Genomic DNA, 22,965 nt, shown 5'->3' with positions numbered 1-22,965 from the left:
CCGTATCTAGGTTATTGGTGGCAAGATGAGGAAGTATTGTGCGGAGTCTGACTGAAAAAGCAACCTTCCTGTTGAAGGTTTCAGTCTGTTTTTGAGTTTGGAGGCAGCTCAACAGATCAGCACTCAGGTACGTGATCGGCTCAAAATCTGCAGCTTGTAAAAGGTTAAAATAACCTGCTCTAATCTTAAGTGATCGATAATAAACACAGTGTCAGTTTTATCTTTTTTTTTTTAAGAAATAAGATTAATTATCTGTTTATTTTAGAAAGATGCTGTATCTTTACATGTTTTTAACCTGCTACATATGTCATTGCAGATTGTTGGATAACAATATTTATCAGTATAATTTCCTTTTCTTTTCTTAATCTTTGGTCCATATTTTTGGATTTTAGTTAAACATCTGCTCATTCAGATTCAGAATACTTAACTGATACCTATAATAAATCGCAGGAAAATGGAATAATAAGTATGCAGGAGGAAAAAAACTGAATTATGCTACAATATATGACACAATATAAACATATAAAATTATAGAGATATGTTTTGTAAGAAATGGAAGTAGAAATATGTGCATCATACGATAAGAGTGTAAAATAAAAATGGATGGATCATGGTGTTTTATTTGGAAATTCATCAGTTCATGCAACAAAAGGTGATAAACAAATACGAGACATTCTGTAGTGTAACAAGCAAACCAGACATAATAAATCTGAGTCACGATAGTGAGTCTCATTTGGTCCAAATGTCTAATAAAAGAAAAAAATAGGTTTATTTATTTTTAGTTTTTTCAGTTTTTGTGAGGGTCGTGTGAAATTTCAACAGAGGAAATTTGAATTTCAGATTTAACTAACAGCACAGAATTTACAACCCAAACTCCAAATATATATATTCTGCAAACAAGACTACAATACACTGAAAAAGTCTCTGAAATGGTAAAAACAAAAAACAAAAAAAAACTAATAATTTCTTTCCCCAACTTTATAATGGACTTGAAATACATTATAGGCCTGTTTGATGGTAAATATCTAGAATCAATACGTGGAAATAATAATAGTACTGGTAATACTACTAATTCCATGATCAGAAACTGATATATGTTGGTATACGAACATATTACAGGCATTATATAACAGTTTGGTGGAGACCTATATTAAAAGATTGTGGGGTATGTTAAAAATATTTTTAATTAATAATAATAAATAATAGTAATTATGAATAATTATTACTCAATTGTATAATTATAGCTGTAAGCATAAACATTATTATTATTATTATTATTATTTTTAAATGCATAGCTTTTTCTTAGTGAGGATGCAAATAAAAAGAAGATGAAATAAAAAAAATAAGATGACAGAATGAGGAACATAAGTCAACAGAAGTCTTGAATGTCTGCATGTTTTGCTGCTACTGATTGATGAACACCTGCGTGTGCGTGTCTGTCCTCTCAGGAGGAGCTGCAGGTGTTGTTTTCCCGCCAGGTAACCAGGTGACAAAGAAGCATCAGGAAAAAAAAGACCTGCGAGGAGGAGAGAGAAGTTGCAGCCACAGAGAAACATCTTTGTGGATATGGAGAGTGATTCTTCCTCCTGAAGATGCTGCGTGGGACTTCCTTGGTCACCTGACGCTGCATCATAGCTCCATCGCCATGCCCTACCTGGCTCACACCGCCCACGCCCAGCTCGGCGCCCTCTGGCTGGGCTGTGTTGGCTGGACGCTCACTGCCACCGCTCTTGGACTAATCCAATGGAGGGTTTGGCTGGTGTCCGACAGGGACGTCATCAGCTCCGGGGTGGCCTGGGTGGGCGTGTGGCGGACCTGCTTCAACAGCCACACCCTTGTGACCCCTGGCTTCAGGGTCATGCACTGCAGGTACATTAGCCTGACAGAGGCGTTCACGCCGCCGGAGATTGCGGCAGGTCAGGTGCTCATGTTCCTGTCTCTGCTCGTGGGGCTCTGCGGGAACGCCGGCGGAGTTTATGCCTTGAGGAACGTCTACTTCGGGATGAAGGAATCCCCAATCCGCTCAGCATTCCTCACCACTGGCGCTCTGTGCATCATGGCCGCCGTGATGTCACTCATCCCACTCCTGTGGAACCTGAGCGCGGTGGTGACCAATCAGACCATAAAGTTCCCCGCTGAGTTTAAAATGCCCCCGGCGCCGGACTCTCAACACGTGGGGTGCGGCATCGGGGTCGGCATGGTGGGGGCGGTCCTCATGGTCGTCTCTGGGATTGTTTTCTGTACGTACAGGTTACCGGTGAGGTCACAGCCCGTGGTTGGGTCGTTACCTGCACGATTAGACAGCGGGGCGGCCCAGGGGAAAGATAACCCCGCGTTTGAGTCTCACGGACACTTGTGATCCATCTGTTTGGACTCTCAGAGGAAACCAACCCGAAAGACAAATTCAAAATATGTCAAAAGACTCCAGAAAGACGTTGGACTTTTGTGTTGGAGACGTTATAAAATATTTAGTAGGCTTGTCCTACAACATTTCTAAGCTTGTGACTTTGGTTTGTCTTCATGTATCTCAGAAGGGGATGGAGATCATCTAAAGTTCTCATTTGAACTTTTTCTTTTATGTAATTCCTCACTTGCAAATATCAATAGAAGTGATTACTCCGTCCGTATTGTCTGGCAATAATTTCAAAGGAGTCAATTCCTTCTTCATTACAGATCTGGTGAAATCTTGTGAGTCCTTTACTCCTTCATGTTTTGAAAACGTCATCATAAGTGTTGGGAGTAAAGTCCAGGTCGCTTGCTACTTCTCTTAAACATATAATGTGTTGGTCTTTAATCTTGCTTACTTATCAATATTTTAAATGCGTCTCTTATGGAGTCATTTTATTGTTTAAGCTGTACTTTCTTATTATTTGAGAATACCAATGTGCTGATAGGTCTTACCAAATTAGACTGTACAAGTTTCCATTTAGGGAGCACATCTTTGCTCATTCAAGTAAAAATTGTTTTTATTTGTGCTGCATAATAATAATAAACTAAGTTAGGTAATGCAAATCACCCACCTACTGTCTTTCGTTGCAGGATTTTGAGTTTTACTCTTGGATTTTTTCGTCCCATATGAATTTCCTCAATAACCCCTCCCATACCTTCAAACATACAGGTGCTATATAAAGTGGCAGGTTCTGAAATAGAAAGAGAAATCATTGCAAAATATTCATTTTAATGACATTAATTTTCTCTAATAGGGTATGTGGTATAATTTTCCACCTGTTTAGAGCTTGTCTTACCAACCATTCCAGATTTCCATAATTGCACTGATATAAGCTATTCAAATTATTAGGCATGCTAACACCCAGGTACCTCACTGTGTTTCTGCTCCATTTAAAGTCATATTGTTTTTTAAAATCGTCCGTCAAAAGGATCCCAACTTCCATAACTTATAGCCAGACAGAGCTCAACAATTTGAAATTACATCTAATAGTACAGGTAGTGGATTATATATATGTGCAAGGTACACTATGATATCATCTGCATACAGAGCTTTATTGAAAATCATTTTATTCTCCCATTCCTCCTAATGCATTCAGCTCAAGGCTCTAATTTTCAACGATTGTGGCTTTTTCTCTCAGTTTCCTGAATTTAATCGCTTATTTCTTAAGTGCTTTTGGACTATTGTTCAACTTCTTGCAATATTTGTATTTTGTTTTCCAGTGCTATCTTTTCCCTTTCTCTGTGCCTTTATTTCACCTCTTATTGCTGTCTTCGTAGCTTCCCAAAGTATTACTAGTGCCACTCCTCCACTATCATTTATCTCACGTTACGACCCACAGATGTTATGTCTAGGGACAAAGGAGGTAACAATGTGGTGGTAAACAGGCTGGAAAGCCGTTTATTGTTTAGATGTTTTGCGAAACAGTAGTGGCAAGCAACACGTGAACACCAGGAGAGGGCAAAGGGTGACAGCAAACAATAAAACAAACAAAAGAAAACTGTATCTACCCGATCCAACCCACAGTCTAAACTAATACGGAAAAAGCTTACCTGTCTACTCTGTTCTTTTACTATGTCACAAAACACAGAGATGCAGCCACCCATAACACCTAGTGTGCTATACAGTTTTTCTACGGTGTGGTGCAACAGCAGAGTATGTAGGCTACTATTAACAAAAGAAAACACAAAAACTACTCTATAGCCCAGCTCCTTTACACCTCGACTGCTTCCCATCAGTCAACATGTACAACAATCCAGCTGACCAACACAACCCACAGCAAACAACAGTTACACAGAGCACACAGCACAGAGGCGGACTGCTCACATGAAATCATAGCCGCCACTGGCAAAGTTACGGCGGACTTAAATAGTCACCAGGAAAACACACGTTTGGAGCAAGCACTCATCGAAAGGACGGAGGGACAAGTGGCAGAACCCAAATGGACGGCAGGAAACCGTGCAACAGGAGGGGGAGAAACGAGCTGCAGGCAGAGGGACACCCCAGAATACGAGAGAAAGGAATCCCCGATGACGTGGCGAAGCTCCGAGGATGTCACCATCACCAGTCACACTGCCGAAATAATCTAAGACTGCCACAAGCCTCATATACATAACAACCAAAGACGACGCCAGTGCCCGTAACATCTCAAAATAATTTTTTATATCACTTTTAATTTTCTCTTTAAAATACTGGTCGCCTCGTAGGGCATTGTTTCATCTCCATAAAGTTTCTCCTCTGAAATGCTCTGCTACAGTAATGGGCAGACTTTCACATTTTTTGACCATTGAAATTTCATTTTTAAACATAAAGAAATAATCTAGTCTCGAAAAGACCTTATGTGCCTCAGAGTAAATAGTGAAGGTCTTTTCTTGGGGGTGCAAGTTACGCCAGAAATCGAATTAATCCTAGTTCTGTTTCAGCTTTCCTCAGTAACCCTGCTGCCTGTTGTGAGTTATGCTTCCCAATACTCCAAGTATCCACTTTCAGATTCATCACTATAATTACTCTTCCCTTTTGCCTCCGTCATTATCAGTGAGAGTATTTTTTTTTGTCTTTCCCCGCTGGATTATATACATTAATAAGAGTTACGCAATGTTGTTCTGTTTCCCCAGTGACAAACACAGACCTTCCTTCCTTATCTCTGATGCATTTTTCTTTACTAAAAACAAAACTATGTTTAATAAAAACTGCCACTCCTCTTCTAGCTGAAGTATAGGAGGAAGAAAACACTTGGGCTGAAGCCGGTTTACCCGATTTAGCATGTTCTACTTTTTCAAATGTGTTTCCTGAAGAAAAATGATCTCTCCTTCTTCTGCCTTAAGTTTTTGAAGTACTCGCTTTCTGTTTATGGGATTGTTTAGGCCATTTGTATTTAAAGAGATTAATTTAAGTTTGACTATCACTTTTATGTTTCAAGGAGTCGCCCTGCGGGCAGAGAGAGAAGCACAGCGCCATTCATCATCATCATCATCATCATCGTCATCAGAGAGAGAAAAGGCGAGAGGTAAGACAGGAGGGGGTCAGACAGACAGGAGGCTGGTCCGGGTCGTACTGGTTTCACTGGGGCAGAGCTTTGAGGATGGCGTTGACCTCCTCGGCGACGGCGGTCAGGGCGAACTCAAACTGGTCCTGGAGACAAAAACACAGTTTTTGTTTTGGTTCGGTCCTTAAAAAGCTCCTCAGCCAAAGCAAAGAATTATTATTATCAGTATAATTATTTTTATTTCCTCAGGGAGGTTTCAGACAGACCTTGGTGCGGACCATCCCAGGCCTCTGGTCTCGGACGTGCTCCAGCGTCGCAGCGATGTCGATCTCTTTCACACCTGCAGGAGGACGGGTGATACACACAGTCACTGCACCAGTAACACACACACCACACACATTGTACATTTCTGCAAACCATGAGTATTTGTGCATTTTATATCTATTCATTTTTACGTCACATTGCCGAATTTCCTACCAGAATAGTGCCAACAAAATCAGGTATTTTTATCCAAATTATGATCTGTTCTTAACCATAACCAAGTGGTTTTGTGCCTGAGCTTTGCTACATAAAACACACAAATGTAACATATCCACAGTGTGCAGAAATGTAATCCACCGGCAGGTTTGGAAGGCGTGTTTCTACAGAAATAACTTTTTCAAGAAAAAGTGCAAAATGTTTTCTTAAAAAAATCAACACATTTAAAAAAAAGAAAGAAAAAAAAGCCAAATTGTTTTCCTTAAATATTGCCAAGAATTAAAAAATGTTTTCTCAAAAATTCTTAAAGAAAAGGAAAAAGAAGCCAAAATGTTTACTTGCTTTCTTGCAAAATTGCCAATTCTTCTTCTTTTTTTAAAGAAATAAATGCCCAATATTTTTAAAAGAAAAACTCGTGTTTTCTTTAAAAGCAAGTGGTAAAATAAATACATTTAAAAAGCCACTTAAAGTTGTATGGCCCTCTCCTGAAATCAAAATAGAAAAACGGTCCCTCACAATACTTAGAAAATATATCCCCATTTTTGCCAACAAATAATCCAATATTTGAGTATTAAACAGAGCACTGAGGGAGTTTCATCCTTCACTGATGATTCACGTTTTGTCAATAAAAGGAAGCAGAAAATGAGTTGCATTTAAACTCAGTTCTTTGAAAGATTCACACATAGATGAGCCTCACCTTTTGCCATCCGGTTGAGAACCATGTCAATGAGGATGTAAGTCCCAGTCCGGCCAGTCCCGTCACTATGGAAACAGAGCAAAGTTTAATGAATGAAGTGAATCAGGAGCTCCATCATGTTGACGGTGTGTTTGTTTCTGTGCAGCCGTAATGTTGAATTTTACTGACACCAAGTGGATGAATGTGGTACTACAATGTGTTTAAAGTGTGCAAAACTTCATTTTTAGTCTAAATGAAGCTTCGTTGGTTAGCTGTTATTATTGTATTGTATGTTGAGAGATGAAGGTTCACCTGCAGTGCACGATGATGGGGCAGGACCGTCCTCTGTAGCACTTATTCACCTTCCTGAAGAGAAAACAAACAAGCAAAAAATGATACGTTTAAAAAAACAACAACACACATTTAGTTGCTTATTTGTGTTCACACAGCCTTTACTTTGTTTGCTAACTATCACATTTTCATACATAGATGCAGAGTAAATGACTCACAAAACTTTAATGAATCTTTACTTAAAAATGTATCCGATATAATCATTTAATTAACAAAATATGGCAGAATTAATAATTTAAACATGCATAAAAAGAGCCACATAAAATCTCTCCAAATCCAAGAAACAAAACATGAACATTATTAATTTTCTGTCCATAAAATAACTTAACAATAGTCACGGAATTTAAAAAAATTATAAAATCAATTTATGTATGATATAAGTCAGTATCTTGGTTAATATATTGAACTTTTTAAATATTTTTTTCTGCAGATGAATTTGTTTCAATATTACTTTGTGTGAGGAGATGTGTAAATGTGTAATCTGTAAATATCAAACATTTTCAACAAATACAAGAACATCAAATTAAAATCAAAATGCAAGTGTTGAATTGAGATTCACAAATATTTATTATAAAGTTGTAAGTGTTATAAAGATATTCACAAATGCTTTTTATGTATTTTTAAATTAATTTAATGCATTCCGGTATTTTTTTTTTATTAATTTGAGGGGTTTTTGTGTATTTGCAGATGTGCTTTATATTTGCATTTTTTTGTGAGTTTACTTTTTTTTAATTTATGGAGGTTGATTTATATTTTCAGATCACACATTTACACACGGATTCTCGATCTCCTCACACACTAACAAAAATAATGGAAGAAATGTATCTCCATATGGCTGGAACTAATATGAAGAAGGAAGAAAAATTAAGGGACTTTTGCAGCCACTGTGCAGCTGTTTGGCTCCAAACGTACCACAAAAGTTTCTTTCTGTATTAAAGAAAACAGAAAAAACCCTCAGAAAACCTACTTTAAAGAAAGATAATTTGCATATTTTTTCATAAAAAGAGATACATATGGAGAGAGATTTATGTTTATATTATTCCTGTGATTTGATCAATAATCTGTATGTAAATGTGTGGTCTGTAAATATAAAACAGCTTACATGAATACAAAAAAGATTTGTAAACTCACAAAAAATATTTTGCAAATATAACAGATCTGCAAATATGCAAAAAATTCAAAAAGAAAAAAGAAAAAGCGTGGAATTGAAACTCACAAAAAATAAAAATTGGATTCACAAATACTTGTTTGAAAGTTGTAAATTTTAGGAAGATATATTCACAAATGTTTTTCATTTGTTTGTAAATTAATTAAACATATTCACAGACATTTTTTATTTGGGAAATTTGTGTATTTGCAGATATGTTTTATATTTGTAAAATATTTTAGGAGTTTACAAGTCTTTTTTTTGTATTTGCAAATGTTTTTTTTATATTTACAGATCACACATTCACATGTGGAACTTCCTCACAGTAACGCACAAACCTGTCTGTATAAAAACAGAACAAAATAAATATTGGGACTTTTGCAGCCACTGTGTTCGGCTACTGCAAACATGTATTTTCTGTCTTTAGATAAATCTTAAAAATGTCAAAGTGTGTGTGGGTTTTTTTTTTAAGAAAACAGAAAAAACTCAGAGAAAAGCTCATTTTAAAAAAAGCTTTTGTATCAGAAACTTTTTTTTTCACATTTTCGGAAAATAAAAAAGCTAAATAAAAGCTAGATGGACATTTTTGTGTCAACCAGACAAATGCATGTAAGAGAGATCGATCGATTGATTGATTGATGGATAGATTGACTGATTGATAGATAGATTAACTGATTGATTGATAGATAAAGAGGGGAAAAAGGGGGGGAAGGGTTCGGCGATGGACCTCCTGCTGCAGCCACATCAGTCCATGATCATTTTTGTGACTATGCAACTGGACCCAGACTACTAGCTGCAAACCACAAGAATGACACAGACAGATATGTTGAAAATTAAACCAAGGGCCCCGCTGACCTCCATCGCACAGGGGGGAGGGAGGAGAGGAGGAGAGGGGGGACACGGGGAGGAGGAGGAGGAGGAGGAGGAGGAGGAGGAGGATGGGGGGTTACAGTGATGTTTCTTCATCATGTTACGAGAGCTCTGCATTGTTTAAAAAGACACGTTTCAGTCTCAGTCATGATTACAATATGATCTCTTCTCTTTACATCTCAAAAAAATATATTATTAAAAAAACTTTTCAGAGTTCTCAAATGTTTTAAACGTTCGTTTTTTAAAGTCTGCGGCTGCTTTTATTTACATTTACATGCATGACAACATTTTATACATTGTATGCATGTTTTATACTTTGTTGTTATACTTTTAAACCTGAGCAAAGTGGTTTGATTTTGTCAAAAACGCAGACAGAAGGCGATGAGCAACTTTACAAGACATGGCAGAAAAACTGGTCAGTAATTAAATAAAAGGTGCAAGAAAATAAGCAAAAGAAGAAAAGTAAAAAATAAAAACAAACAAGAGAATTACCCCAAAAAAATCCTGTAATTATAAAACAATTCTTAAATATATATCAACCTAATTATAAATATTGTTTTTCAGGCACTTTCTCCTTTTGTTTTGATCATTTTCTCATTAAATAACACATTTTCAGGGCATTTTCACCTTTTACTAATTTCTTGCAATTTGTGGGGGGATTTCTTGCCAAGTTGCTTGTTGCCTTTTCTGCATGTTTTCAAAAGAAATCAAACCAATTAGCTCAAGTTTTAAGGATTAGAAAAATTAAAATAAAAGTAAAGTACCTCTCTCTCAGTGTTTATTCACTTTCCCTATTTTAATTTTTGTTTTGCACTTGTGGTCATGCAGGTAAAGCAGTGGTACCTGCGGAAGTCGAGCAGCGGGCGCGTGGAGGTGGGGATGCCCTGAGCCGGCCAGCTGAGGAAGTGAAACTGAGTGAGCGTCCTGGTCTCCTGCGTCTGCACGTTCTTCAGGTAGAAGCTTCGCACCAGGAAGTCGTTACACCAGATGTGCTCCGACACCAAGTTCACCTGGACAAAATAAACAAATAAATAAATAGGATCAGACGTGTCCTCCCTCTGTCTCTCACACACCGTCCTCACCTCGTAGATGTGGTAGAGGGACGAGCCCTCGTCAGGCCAGTAGCGGTCACACTGTTTCTCTCCGTCCTCCACCAGAGCGGTCATCATCACAATCACAGTGCAGCCGTTCTCCCACACCATCTGACAACAACAACAACAACAACAGGTCATAAATCATGCAACCTGCCAACTCTTAGCATTTAAGTTTACTTTAGCTCAGATTTCTGTTCTGGAAATGTATGTAAAAAGTGCTTAAAATGTTTAATTCTATAATGCAGCATTTGCACTAAACTATCCAGTTTTATTCCTGTCTGTTTTCTGAAGGTTTTAACTGAGGGCTTAATTAATCTGTCATTTATAGTCTCATTTATAGGACACTTTGTTCCTAAAAACATGTTAAAAAATATGTGACAGTGACATGTGACAGTATATCGGATTAAAAAACTGAGACGTACAAAACGTAACAAAATTTGACTCCAATATGACAACAAAATAAAACAAGAATTTCTGATTTTTTTTCAAACTGAGCTTTCCCAATGTTTAGATTTATTTGTTCTGGAAATGTATGCAAAAGGTGAGTATTTAATAGGATAATACCGCTTTTGCATATTTACTTGGAGCAGGTGCTGAACCAAATATGAGTGGAAACTAAAAAAGCAAAAAATGTCTTTTACACTGCATGGCTCAAATTATAAATTACACAAATCTCTCTGTCCACCCTACGCGGTGGAGGCCTCTCGTAATCGGCAACTGCTGGGATTCAAACGGCATCACTGGTGTCTTCAGTACTGAGAACTAACCTTACCACGCTGCAATCCCACAGGCATAAAGAGCAATTCTCTTAACACTGAGCCACTGGACCAGAGGCAGAAAAGATTTTTATATGTGTATCTCATAAGTATTGAGCCTGCAACATCCAAATTTCAGTTTCCTAAACCCCTGCACTATTCATCCTGAGACACTCACCCACGGCACCTTCGAGTCTTTGACTGTTCACTTTAAATGTTGTCAGAGCTCAATCTTTAACCTTCTGAGAACGTTTATGATTGTATATGATTTTCTTTGGAGAGCCCATGCCTGTTGACTTCCAGATGTTTTTGACATACTATACTGTACTACGTCGTTTTTTGACTTCCAGTGCCTAAAGTTAAGATTAAAGCAAGGACTGATGGAATAGAAAACCACGATCAGATCAAATTACTAATTAAAAGATGATTTTATTGCTTTCACCATGCATCAGAGTTGTGTCAGTAGCAACAGTCTGTAATTTATAGCAGCAGTCTGCTAGTGGGAAATAACAGACCACAGAATACTGTAATGACCAACAATCATCAAGTATTCAACTAAAAACAGTTCAAATAGCAGAACTCCACAGCATACAGTAGCAATAGTGCAACATACAGAAACATACATAAAATTAACATGACATGTAAGTGGAGTTTTTATTTTAAGTGTCACTGACCTGCCAAAAATCAGAGATGGTGTGCGACAGAGGGCCTTGTGTGGCGATGTAGGCCGGCATCCGGGGGTCGTGCTCAATCTGAAGGGAGGAGAAGGTGAGAGGTTAAAAACAGGCAAAGACCACTTCAGACATGAACACAAAGTCTCAGTTACCATAGAAACCAGCTGTGACGGTGCCAGCTCCACTGGATCGACTGCATTCTTCCTGGAAAACCTTTTTTGGAACATACATATCCCTAAATAACATTATTGATGATTTTATTTTTTTTTATTACATACTTTACAATACCGTTACTTTTGTATGATGAATTTTACAGCAGAGTAAATGATGACTTTTTATGATTTTTTATGGCAAACGGTACTGACTTTAAGAAATATTTTGAAATACTATACTATGATGTTTTTTTGTTTAATGGCATACGACACTGTTTTTCCACTTTTTCCCTGACGTACTGAGATATGCCTTTTTTTCTGACAAACTATACTCTGACTTTTGTTCAGTATTTTTGAAAAGCGATAATATATCGTTTTCATCCATTTTTTTAACAAGTCAAGATTTGACATTTTTCGACAAACCTTACTGTGGCATTTTTTGGTCATTTTTTTGACATGCTAAAGTAAGGTGTTTTTGGCCATTATTTCCACATGTCAAAATTTGACATTTTCCCACATACTAAACCGTTGGGCTTCACGGGACTGCACAGATGATTTGTTCGCCATAGTATAGTATACCTTGGCTTTCTTGTAATAAACTATGACTTTTTTTCAGTTTATTTATCGACACACCATACTATGACTTTTTTTCCGACACACTACAGTATGACTTGAAATAGTATTCAATACTATTATGACGTTTTCCACAAATTCTACTAGAACTTTTTCAATTTTTTCGACAAACTAAACAATGACTTTTTTTGGAAATATGATACTATGATTTTTTTCTTCCAGTTTTTTGATATTCCACAATATGACATTTTTACAGTTCTTTCAACATACTATAACCCTTTTCAACATATTATACTATGACTTTTTTTTGAGAATTTACAACACAGTATAAAAAGACTTTTTTCACACTCTGACTATTTCTCATTTATGGCAAACATTACTATGACCTTTTTCTGATTTAAAAAAATTATAATTTTCACGTACCATGCTATGACTTTTTATTATAATTTTTACGACATGCGACACTATGACTTTTGTGAAATTTCATTTGACTTTTGAATTTTTAATATATATGTTTTTTAATATATTTTTTGACATATCATAATACAACTTTTTTAACATCGTTCTGACATACGATACTATGGCATTTTTAGTAGTATGACGTTTTCATGCGTCATCTGTTGGCGAGTGGCATACTTACTATGGTGCTGGCGTTGATGTAGTCAGAGCGAGAAGGGTTAATCTCTGCTTTCAGCTTCACCCTGGAGTGGTCATCTGATGGACAGCAGTGACTTTTAACCCCTCAGACATCCACTTTATTTTAATTTAGTAATATTTATATTTTAAAGTCTTGTGCATCATTGCAGAGACATTTGCCCCAAAATTCAGCCCGACATATTTGGCATCTTTAGACTCACAGGGCACAGAGTCGGGGCAGCGGTTTTTCTTGGCATTGGCATCGCTCTGAGCCACAGAGACGGCGCTGGGCTCGGCCTGGTAGGAACACAGAGCCTCCCACTCCTTCATCAGACGGTCCTTGTTCCTCAGGTGGTCCTCCATGTAGGCCTGAGGGATGATAGATTATTCGCTCAATACACAGTGACTCAAATACTGCAGAAAAAATAATTCTGTGAAAACCAAATTTGTGTCAACAAATGGTTCAAATTTGTTGATTCATTTGAAAGTTTGTAGAGCAGAGATACTTAACTTCCTTTGCTTGGGGCCACTTTTGCAAAAAGACAGGGGCCAGTCGCAGCAGCCCCATGCATGTTTTCAAGATTTTAGGACATTTCTTGGATTTTAGGACATTTCTAGGATTTTAGGACATTTCTAGGATTTTAAAATGTTTCTAAAGTTTTTAGCACATTTCAAGGATTTCAGGACATTCCTCAGATTTTAGGACATTTCTAAGATTTTAAAATGTTTCTAGGACATTTCTAAGATTTTAAAATGTTTCTAGGATTTTAGGGCATTTCTAGGATTTTAGGACATTTTTGAGATATGAAATTGTTTCTAGGATTTTATCACGTTTCTTGGATTTTAAGGTTGTGCATTTCTAGGATTTTGGGACATTAGGAGCCTAGCTAGGACCTCTTTGGGGTGTGTGTGTGTGTGTGTGTGTGTGTGTGTGTGTGTGTGTGTGTGTGTGTGTTTGGGGGGGGGGGGTCTATGCTCTATGATGATGCTCTTTTATGCACTCTACTAAAAGTACCAAACCTATTTCCAGTGTAAATCACATTACTTTGATTGTGCATTAGAAAAGGGTTGGGGGGTAACTGACCAGTATCATGTGACCGGTGGAGATGTCCATGTTGGCCTGGGCTGGCTCCTCGCACCATGACGGCGTGCTGCTGTGCGAGCTCGGACTGGGTTGGGCTCCGTCGCTGAACTGGGACGACACGCTGCTCACCCTCGAGTCGGCGCCTCCTCCCCCTGCTGCTCCTGCTCCTCCACTACCAACACCAGCTCCACCTCCTCCTCCTCCTGCACCTCCTCCTCCGCTCGCTCCTCCCACTGCGCCGAGGGCAGCTGCTTCCAGGCGTCCGAAGGCGCCTTTGGAGGCCATGTGCTGGCGACACAGGTCCTGATGAGCCAGTTATGCATCACTGCTTTATCACTTTTAAATGAAAACTATTCTCAGTACTATTTTTTTCCCGATTTTTAGAATTCGTGTGTTTGCAGATTTGTCTTATATAAAAGTTTTGTGAGTTTACAAATTTTTTGTATTTTTGGAAGTTGTTTTGAATTTACAGATTGCAAATTTAAACATGAATTTTGATTTGTACACAAATAATGCTGACACAAATCTATATCCAAATGTACACTACAAGTCTTTAAATTTTGTCTTTGCTGGTGATTCTGACTCCTTTGTTCAGAGGACATATTTGTAGTTTTTCTCTCCCACCTGGTACTCCTGGTGAGTGAAACTGCCCCCCTCTGGTCCCAGACCCAGTTTCTTCGCTGCCAGCCGGTGGGCGTGGTGACGTAAGCAGGCGATGGTCATGGTCGCCACCAGGATGCTGCCGATGCAGGCCATGGCCACCAGCGTGGCAAACACCCAGCGGGAGCCACTGGGCTGGACTCGGGTCGCCAGGGGCAACGCCTTCCCATCATTCCTCTGCAGCAGGAGAACAGGAAAGACAGTTACTGTAATTACTGCCTTGCTGTTGTATGCCTCTGAGAATCAGACATGTTTCTTTTACAGTTCGCATCAATGTCTGTGAAAACAAAAATGCGTCACACAGATTTCTACAATCAGCACAGTTTACGGATTAGTTTCACCAATTCAGTATCTGTGTCCCTGTCTGTTCCTCAGTTATGACGCCGAGTAACTAATTGTTCATTGTTGAGTCCAACTGAATGTTTGTGACAAATTTGAAGAAATTTCACCAAAATAATATGGTGTTCACCAGCATGCCATGGAAGTCAGCTCACTGTGATCTTTTACCTGTTACCTCCTATGAGTCCATCTTATTTTCATAAACGCAATTTCTGAAGAAGGCCGTGGAGGAGTTTCCTCAAACGTGGCACTAATGTCCACTTAAATCATAAATGAACTAATAAGAATTTGGTGGTCAAAATCACTGTGACGTCATAAAATAAGTGATTTGCTATAACTCAAGAATTAATACGCTAAAGAGTCCAAGTGGACGTTTGTGCCACATCTGAAAAAAAAACACACAAAAAAATCCCTCAAAGAGTTTTTGAAATATTGTGCTCACAAAATTGAGACTGACAGGGACGTTTGTGCCAAATTTGAGGAAATTCCCTCGAGATACTGAGTTCACAAGAATGGGACGGAAGTATCAAACATTAACCAATGAGGCAGAGGAGGTGGTTTTCATTTATTTCTTCCCGTCCATCTCAGCAGGAACCTGGGACAAAAACTACTTTGCTCCCTCGCTCCTCTCTTTCTGCCCTCTTCTCTCATCGTTTCTTCTTCTTTGTTCCTAACTTCATCCCCCCTCCTTTTCATCCTCCTCCCTCCTCCCTCCCCTCCTCGGATGAATTGTCTCTGTTGACCTTTCGGACCTCCTCCTTCCTCTCTGTGGGCCTCAGGAATGTGAGGCGCTGTGTGTGTGTGTGTGTGTGTGTGTGTGTGTGTGTGTGTGTGTGTGTGTGTGTGTGTGTGGTATCTGAAAGACATTAAAGTCGAAGCTGGGGGGGTAGAAAGGCTACTTCACCTGCTATTATAAAGGGGCCCCAGTGGGGTTCAGTGTGAGCGAAACAGAGGTGAAAAGGAAAATGGATCACCAGGCTGCATGTGGTTCAAGGTGGTTCACTGCTTTTTAGAGGAACTGAAAACAACATTTAATCATCACAAGTCAAGTTTTCCTCTCTTACCTTTAATTTATGGAGCTACAAATAAATTCATTTAAGAAATAAATCCATAAAAAAGATAAAACTTGACTTAAAAACATCTGCAAACGTCACAATAACAGACAAGAGCTGTAAATAACCTGTGATATATTATTGAAGGATATAATAAAAATATTTCCATTAAAAAAACTTTGCAGTCAAAAAAAAATATATATATATATCATGTTTTAGGCCCTTAAGTTATATTAAGAATGTTAAGTACAAAACTGTTGCTATAAACGTATTATTTAGTGTACAGACATCCTTATGAATATTATAGGATTGTTTTATTGAGGAAATAAAGTGACAAAATATCACATAAACTAGTTATTGAGTACAAATATACGGCTCTCATATTTTTAGGGAAATCTTAGGAATATTATTCAAACAGCACAAATAATAAAAAGCACCATAAATGACTAACTGACACTACATTCTGATGGTGAAGGGACATTTTTAGGTTTATATAAGAAATTTCATTCCAAAAATGTCACTGTAAACTGATTATTTATTCCTCTTTTTCAGAATATTAGACGTTTTTTCGCGGGGTAAAGTCATCAATAAGCATCGTGTCATAAAGGTACATTATTATCTTCAGGATTAACTGCTCTCTTAATAAACTCTGTGATCATAATAATATTTAAGTGTTAATTAAGAGATTTTTATATTTTCACTCACCAAACGCAAGATGCAGAGCAGCTTTCTTGACGTCCTGCTGCACTCACATGGACCCGAGCCGGATTACGAAGAGCGTCAAGCTCCTGTGAACTAACGCAAACTTTACTTCCCGGACTCACTTTCAAAATAAAAGTGTATAAAACCTTTTTATTTTATTGTATATAATTTATTATATTTCACTTCCTTTTTAATTGTTTTATTTCATTTTATTGCATTTAAACGTAACATTGTTGTAAAATTACCAAGTACTGCACTTAAGTACAATTCAGGGGACTTTAGATTTAGATTTTAGATTTTTTAGATTGAAAAGTAAATGTACTCATGCTACAGAGTTCGAAGAAATATTTGGATCCTTCATTTAAGTAAAAGTACCACTCTTTTACAAGTACTGCACTGAAAATAATACTATTTGAGAAAAGATTAGTTTGGGGATGAATTTTAAGTTTTTTTAAGTTCACTGACCAATTTTGAATGCAGGACTTGGGAGTATTTTTACTCTGTGGTATTAGTAATTTTACTTGAAAGATCTGAGTCTTCCTCTCATTTCCTCCTCTATCGGCTCTATAATCCTCCGATCATCCTCATCAAAACTGGATCTAATGTCATCCCTCTGCTCCTCCAGCCTGCACATGAAAACCCTCTGCAGCCTTTCTTCTTCTCTGACAGTTTGTCAGGTTTCACCCACCTCTCCGACGCCGCTCTGCAGCACCTTCAGGCCTGTCTCAGACTCCAGGAAGTTCTTCTCTGCAACTGCACGAAACAAACATTGAAACAACGACGAGAAAGTATTTAAAAACACAATAGTGACAATAACAAGACTTCTTCAACTGACTTTGTTTCGTCTCTGTTAAACATCTTTGAGTATTGTGAAATGTGCTCTAAAAATAAAATGTATTTTTTTATTTTTCAGAAGTGTGACACACCGGCTTTCTCCGCCACCTCTCCGGCCGTCAGGTTCTTGGAGTTCGGTCTGATCCTGAAGGTGATCGAAGGGCCGACAACGCTGCACAACAACAAAACACAAGACACAGAAATTTAAGACATTTACTCAATGACAAATGTGCTGCAATTGTAATTTGCTCGAGTACTTTATTTTCAAAATTTTCTTGTGTTTTTGAGGATGAAGAATGAATAATATGTGTCCTTTTAAGTTTTCTGACCAGCTCCATAAAACATGAATGAAGTGAACTGGACGTCACACAGATTTTTCTGGATGTGGTATAGGTGTCTTTTCTGGATGTACTATAGACTATTATTAATTTTTTTTTTATTTCTAACTATTTTTTAAATGTATTTATCTTTTACTATTTTATGTGGATTCTAGAATACTAACAAACTCTTGACTTAAAAATTACAAACATAACAGAAATAAAAAAAAGCAAAACAAACACAAAAAACCCTTGCAATTAAGTTTCCACTTTAGGGTCAGAGGTCAGGGGTCGGTGTCGGGGGAAAGATTAGAGCAGGCAGGAAAAAGGATGAGCAGAATAAAAGCAGTGAATCATTTCCACATGCAGAACATCAACACAGCACGCAGCTCAGCTCCGTCAGGCTGTAATTTCAGCTTCCAGGAACAGATTTAAGGGTAATCCAGGAAATCAAAGCCAGCACACGAGTTCACATACGGAGGATCCAGAGGCATCAGGCAGCAGGGAGGGGATTTTATTTTAATTTTTAGATTTTATTATTATTTTTTATGAGCGCCTGACGCTGCCCCTCGGGTCCTACCTGATGCTGATGACGGAGCCGGTGGAGAGGCCGATCCTCTCTGACAGCAGCTCCAGCAGACGCACCCCGTCGTTCAGACTGAGGGGGCTGCGGCGACAAAACGCACACATTCATACACACACACACACACGAACACACACATTTATACACAGACTGATCTCCACCATCACTGACATCTGATATCTGTCCCTCCTTCCTGCTGTCCCGCTTTCTTTCATTCCTTCCTGTCCTCCCCTCTTTACATCACTTTTGCCTTCCTGTTTGGCAATTTTATACCTTCAAAATGTTTGGATTTTTTTTTAAACATTTTGGTTTTTAAAAAACTTCTGGCAATTTTTTTTCTTTAATTTTTTTTCAGTACCTTTTCTGTAAAAAACAAAAAAAAATCTTTCTTCAAAAACTTTGGCAATATTTTTTTCTTTTAAACTTTTTGGTGACTTAAAAATAATGTCAGTTTTCTTTTTTTAAAAAAAAAATCTCCCCCTTTAACATGTTCATCCTTTCCTTTCTCCTCCTTCCTTCCTTTAAATGTATGTCCTTCTTTCAACAATAAGTTTCTTTGATTTATCTTTCCTTCCCTCACTTTCTGTCATCCTTTGCTTCCTCCTTTCCTTCCATTTCTGTCTTGTCTTACGCCCTGCTTTCATTTTTTTTGCTGTCATTTTTTCTTTACGTTCCTCTCTGATTTGTTTCTTTTCCTCTTTCATTTCATCTGAAAGTACAAACATCTTTCCACAAGTACTTTTACTTCTGTAACTTCAGAGACTTTCACTGTAGGGTTTTTTTCTGCTTCCTGTCTTCTCCAACAACAAACAAACAAACAAACTCAAAGACATGAAGACAACAGAAAAACATAGAAAAACGACCAGACACCACACTCACTCACACTCACAGATGACATCATCTCCTGACGGGCGGCGCAGGTGAGCATGTCGTACCTCTGATTGGTGACGATGTAGCCGTACTCCTCTGCGTTGGCCGCTGCGTCATCTTTGGCTGCCGCAGCGGGAGTCGACTCTTGCTGAGCTTTTTCTGGTTTTGGTGGCTTGTTGGTGGAGGGCGGAGCCTCGGCTGTGGCCACCTTATAGGCCATCGAACCCTCTGAGACCTGACAGAGAAAGAGAAATAAAGACATGCAATTAACCACTCCAAACTTGAGCAAATTTGTATGATTTCTTGCAAGAACATTCGAGCAACTTCACAAGAAATGACACAAAAAATAACTAAAAGAAAAAAGGCAAAACAAAAAAGGAAATGGCCTGAAAAAAATGCAGCAAATAATTTAAAAATATATTTCTGTAACATAATTTTAAATATGTAGTTATAATAAACATACATGTAGTTCTCTTTACATTATTAATTATTTATATATATTATATATATTTTATATATATAATTATTTATAAGATAAAAAACAACAACTAAGAGCAATGCTTACCTTCTTTCCCGCAGCAGCGTCATTCCCATATTTATCTGATTAGGAAACAAAAACAAAATAATCACTAATATTGCAAGACAAACTATATTTATATGTATTTGGACACAGTCTTTAATCCACATTCTGGTTATTTACTATTTGCATAAATCCATTTAGGATCCAAATATCAAAACAGCGATAACTGTTGCATAAGAAAACAAAAGTTAAAACTAAAAAAACGCTTACATTTTACTGTGTCTGTGTCTCTGTGGACCTGGTTCAGTATCACACCACAAACTGATGCATGAACGTTTACCATAAGGCAGCAAATGAAGTGTTTGATGCTCAAACTGTCTGGTAACCATGACAACCAGTGTCTTATTGGTGGTATAATATCTTTGTCCAATTTTCATAAGCATCAGACAGAAACAACAGCTGATTTAAAGCTCCTGATTCGCATCAGTCCTCTTGTTTTTATGAACTGTGCACGCCGCTCGTGCAGCAGCAGTAAAGAGCGACTGATGACGCGTGTCTGCTGTACGCAGAGTACTCAGATCGGACCGACCTTTGGTTTGTTTGTGAGCGTAAGAGCTCTCCAGCTGCAGCTGCTTCAGAGCGGCTGGCAGGTTGTCTCTCTGCTCGGGGGACAAATCCTTCATGTCGAGGCCGTAGTGGTCGAGCAGCAGAGCCAGCCTCTGCAGAGAGCGCTCTGAAAAACACATCACACACACACACACACACACACACACACACACACACACAAACACACGGTAGACCTAAAAAAACAGATTGTACTTGATACTGGAACTTGAAGGTCCAGTGTAAAAAATTGAGCAGGATTTAGGGCATCTAGTGGTGAGGACTTCAGATTGCAACCAGCTGAAACTTCTCCTGGCGGCGTTTCCCAGCAGCATTTGAGCCACAGATCCCTAATGCTTTTACGACCCTTTGTGGCGTTACCCAGCGATGCTCTAACTAACGCTCCTGGGAGTTTTTACTGACCCTTCGTGACATTTCCCCGAGTAATTTAAGCCACAGATTCTGGGTGTTTTACCAACAACTGGCGGCATTTCCTACTGGCGTTTGAGTGACCGATCCCAGGAGTTTTTTACTGATCATTTGCGGGATTTCCAAGCAGCATCTGAGCCTACGATTAAGGGTGTTTTTAGTGACTCTTCGCAGCATATCCCAGCGACATTTGAGCCACAAATCTGGGGTGTTTCTACAAACCCTTTTCAGAGGTTCTCAGCAGTGTTTGTGCCACAGATTCAGGGCGTTATAACTATCAACTGGTGGCATTTTCCTGCGGTGTTTGAGCCAGCGTTCCAGGAGGTTTTCAGCAACTCTTTGTAGCGTTTTTCAGCGGCATGTGATCCACTGATCTTGGGTTTTTCAAGTGACCATTTGTGGCGTTTCCCAGTGCCATTTAAGGCACCGATCCTGAATGTTTTAACCAACCCTTTGTTGCCTCTCCCAGTAGTGTTTCCCAGCAGTGTCCTGGGTATTTCTCACCAACCAACCACTTCGCTTTTATGCCGCCAAACATGGGTATTTTAAGCCAAAACCTGATCTCTTCCTAACAATAACCAAGTGGTTTTTGTGCCTAATCCTAAACAAACCTTCACCACAGCAATGCTGAAAAATTGCTGAAAAAAGTATCCCTGGTTTACAGGAATGTACAATGCAAACATCTGCTGAAGCGTTGGGTTGTCTGACTGCAGGAAGTGTGTGCTTTCAGGGACAGAACCTCGAAGCAACGGCCGTTTGTTTTTGAGATTTTAGAGACGCCACCACATCTGACATGCTGGACCTTTAAGTCATCAAATAAAGTCAAAAGTGCAATATTTTCCTGTGAATTGTGGAAAAGTAGAAGTATAAAGTTACAGCAAATGGGAACACTGAAGTACCTCAAAATCATTATTATTAAAATTTATGTAATTTTCCAACACCGCATGTTTGAAAAGGAACTTTTTTCATTTCATTTATGTCCGGTCTTCTCTCACCATCCAGTCCTGACAGGGCGTCGTACTCCTCCTGCGCCTTCTTCTCCGCCTGCTCCTGCTGCTGCTTGCTGAGCTGAGCCACCTGGGAAATGTAGTCCTCATCATAGTCCAGCTCCGGAAAGAAGGAGGAGGACGAGGAGGAGGATGAGGAGGAGGGAAACCCTGCTGCTACCGCCCCTCTGTGTCCTGGGAGAGACTGCACAGGGGAGGAAGAGGATGAAGAGGATGAAGAAGGGGAGGTGAGGTAGAGGGACACCAGGTCCTGTAAAAGCTGCCGGTCTCTGTCCAGAGTGTTTCCCCGAGATCTGGAGCGAGAGGGGGAGGTGAGGAGCGGGAAGGCGGTGTTATCGTCCAGAGAGTTGAGGGAGCGCTCCTCTTCCTCCTGGTAGCCATACTGCTGCTGCAACGACACAAACACAACACAACGTTTGTTTTTTTGGCCCATAAGAGACAGAGTAACTCCACAACAGGCTGAGAAACACCTCTGCCATATTATTTAAGTGACACTTAACTTCCAACCCACAAGCCAAATTTGGGCCCCAGGAGGGTACTGAGTGGCCCCCAACCATATTTTAATTCACAATAAAATTGTTGTTCGTCCAAAAAAAATTGCCAGTGGAGGATCCTAGCTACGCCCCTTGTGTCCTGAAATCTGAAAAATGTCCTAAAATCTGAGTAAAGTCCTAGAATCCTAGAAACTTCCTAAAATCAGAGAGACATCCTAAAATCTGGGAAACATCCCAAAATCCTTGAAATGACCTAAACTCCTAGAACTGTCCTAAAATTTGAGAAATGTCCTAAAATCCAAGAAATGTGCTAAAATCTAAAAAAATGTCCTAAATCCTAGAAATGTCCTAGAATTGCAGGAACATGTATGGAGCTGCAACTGGCCCCTGGCATTTTGCAAAAGTGGCCCTCAAGCAAAGCAGGTTGAGTCTCTCTGTGCTATGTGTCTTTCCCCACCTGATGGTAGGTATACGGGTCCAACAGGGGCGTCTGCATGTGGACGGAGGATCGGGAGGGGTCCAGGATCATGTAGTCCATGTACTGCTGCATCATGTCAGGGTCAGCTAGCTCCTCGGGCCCCTGAACCCTCCGTTGACTGGGGCCCGACAGTCCGGATAACCTAGAAATAAAACA

The 22,965-nt window shown here is 39.0% G+C and overlaps 2 protein-coding genes across 5 annotated transcripts in view; one reads left to right on the top strand and one right to left on the bottom strand.

The window, feature by feature from the left end:
• Positions 1-9: 9 nt before the first annotated feature.
• Positions 10-3,015, top strand: LOC121962681 (claudin-34-like). 2 transcript variants are annotated; one of them, XM_088074248.1, is made up of 2 exons: positions 10-127; positions 1,449-3,015. In XM_088074248.1, exon 2 carries the CDS (start codon positions 1,646-1,648, stop codon positions 2,357-2,359), a length of 714 nt encoding a protein of 237 aa, XP_087930374.1. In that variant the 5' UTR covers positions 10-127; positions 1,449-1,645; the 3' UTR covers positions 2,360-3,015. The 2 variants fall into 2 exon arrangements, with proteins under 2 accessions (XP_087930374.1, XP_087930373.1); XM_088074247.1 differs by lacking the exon at positions 10-127 and having other exon boundaries at positions 631-3,015.
• Positions 3,016-3,821: 806 nt separating this feature from the next.
• ptprnb (protein tyrosine phosphatase receptor type Nb) overlaps positions 3,822-22,965 on the bottom strand; it is a 30,519-nt gene continuing 11,375 nt past the window's right edge. Inside the window, exons 5-23 of one of the 3 annotated variants that reach the window (XM_088074240.1) lie at positions 22,789-22,951; positions 21,826-22,222; positions 20,388-20,531; positions 19,844-19,878; positions 19,344-19,513; positions 18,406-18,492; positions 17,601-17,680; positions 17,363-17,427; positions 14,546-14,758; positions 13,922-14,224; positions 13,059-13,206; positions 12,842-12,915; positions 11,477-11,554; positions 10,036-10,155; positions 9,797-9,963; positions 6,898-6,951; positions 6,607-6,671; positions 5,699-5,772; positions 3,822-5,578 (exon numbers count right to left, since the gene is read on the bottom strand). In XM_088074240.1, the coding sequence (XP_087930366.1) occupies positions 5,507-5,578; positions 5,699-5,772; positions 6,607-6,671; positions 6,898-6,951; positions 9,797-9,963; positions 10,036-10,155; positions 11,477-11,554; positions 12,842-12,915; positions 13,059-13,206; positions 13,922-14,224; positions 14,546-14,758; positions 17,363-17,427; positions 17,601-17,680; positions 18,406-18,492; positions 19,344-19,513; positions 19,844-19,878; positions 20,388-20,531; positions 21,826-22,222; positions 22,789-22,951 (2,509 nt within the window). In that variant the 3' untranslated portion in view covers positions 3,822-5,506. Of the gene's footprint in view, positions 5,579-5,698; positions 5,773-6,606; positions 6,672-6,897; positions 6,952-9,796; positions 9,964-10,035; positions 10,156-11,476; positions 11,555-12,841; positions 12,916-13,058; positions 13,207-13,921; positions 14,225-14,545; positions 14,759-17,362; positions 17,428-17,600; positions 17,681-18,405; positions 18,493-19,343; positions 19,514-19,843; positions 19,879-20,387; positions 20,532-21,825; positions 22,226-22,788; positions 22,952-22,965 lie in introns of all 3 variants that reach the window. The other 2 variants (XM_088074239.1, XM_088074241.1) reach the window with 2 other exon arrangements.

The sequence above is a fragment of the Plectropomus leopardus genome, chromosome 24 (genome assembly GCF_026936395.1).
Source record: "Plectropomus leopardus strain MGB_pleo_1.0 chromosome 24, ASM2693639v1, whole genome shotgun sequence".
NCBI classification, from domain to species: Eukaryota; Metazoa; Chordata; class Actinopteri; order Perciformes; family Serranidae; genus Plectropomus; species Plectropomus leopardus.
Note: the sequence above shows the minus strand (reverse complement) of the source record. Positions and strands in the feature narration are given on the sequence as shown.

Bases quoted from the DNA above. Each gene is read 5' to 3' on its own strand.
- LOC121962681 (XM_088074247.1), top strand. From the start codon at position 1,415: ATGAACACCTGCGTGTGCGTGTCTGTCCTCTCAGGAGGAGCTGCAGGT.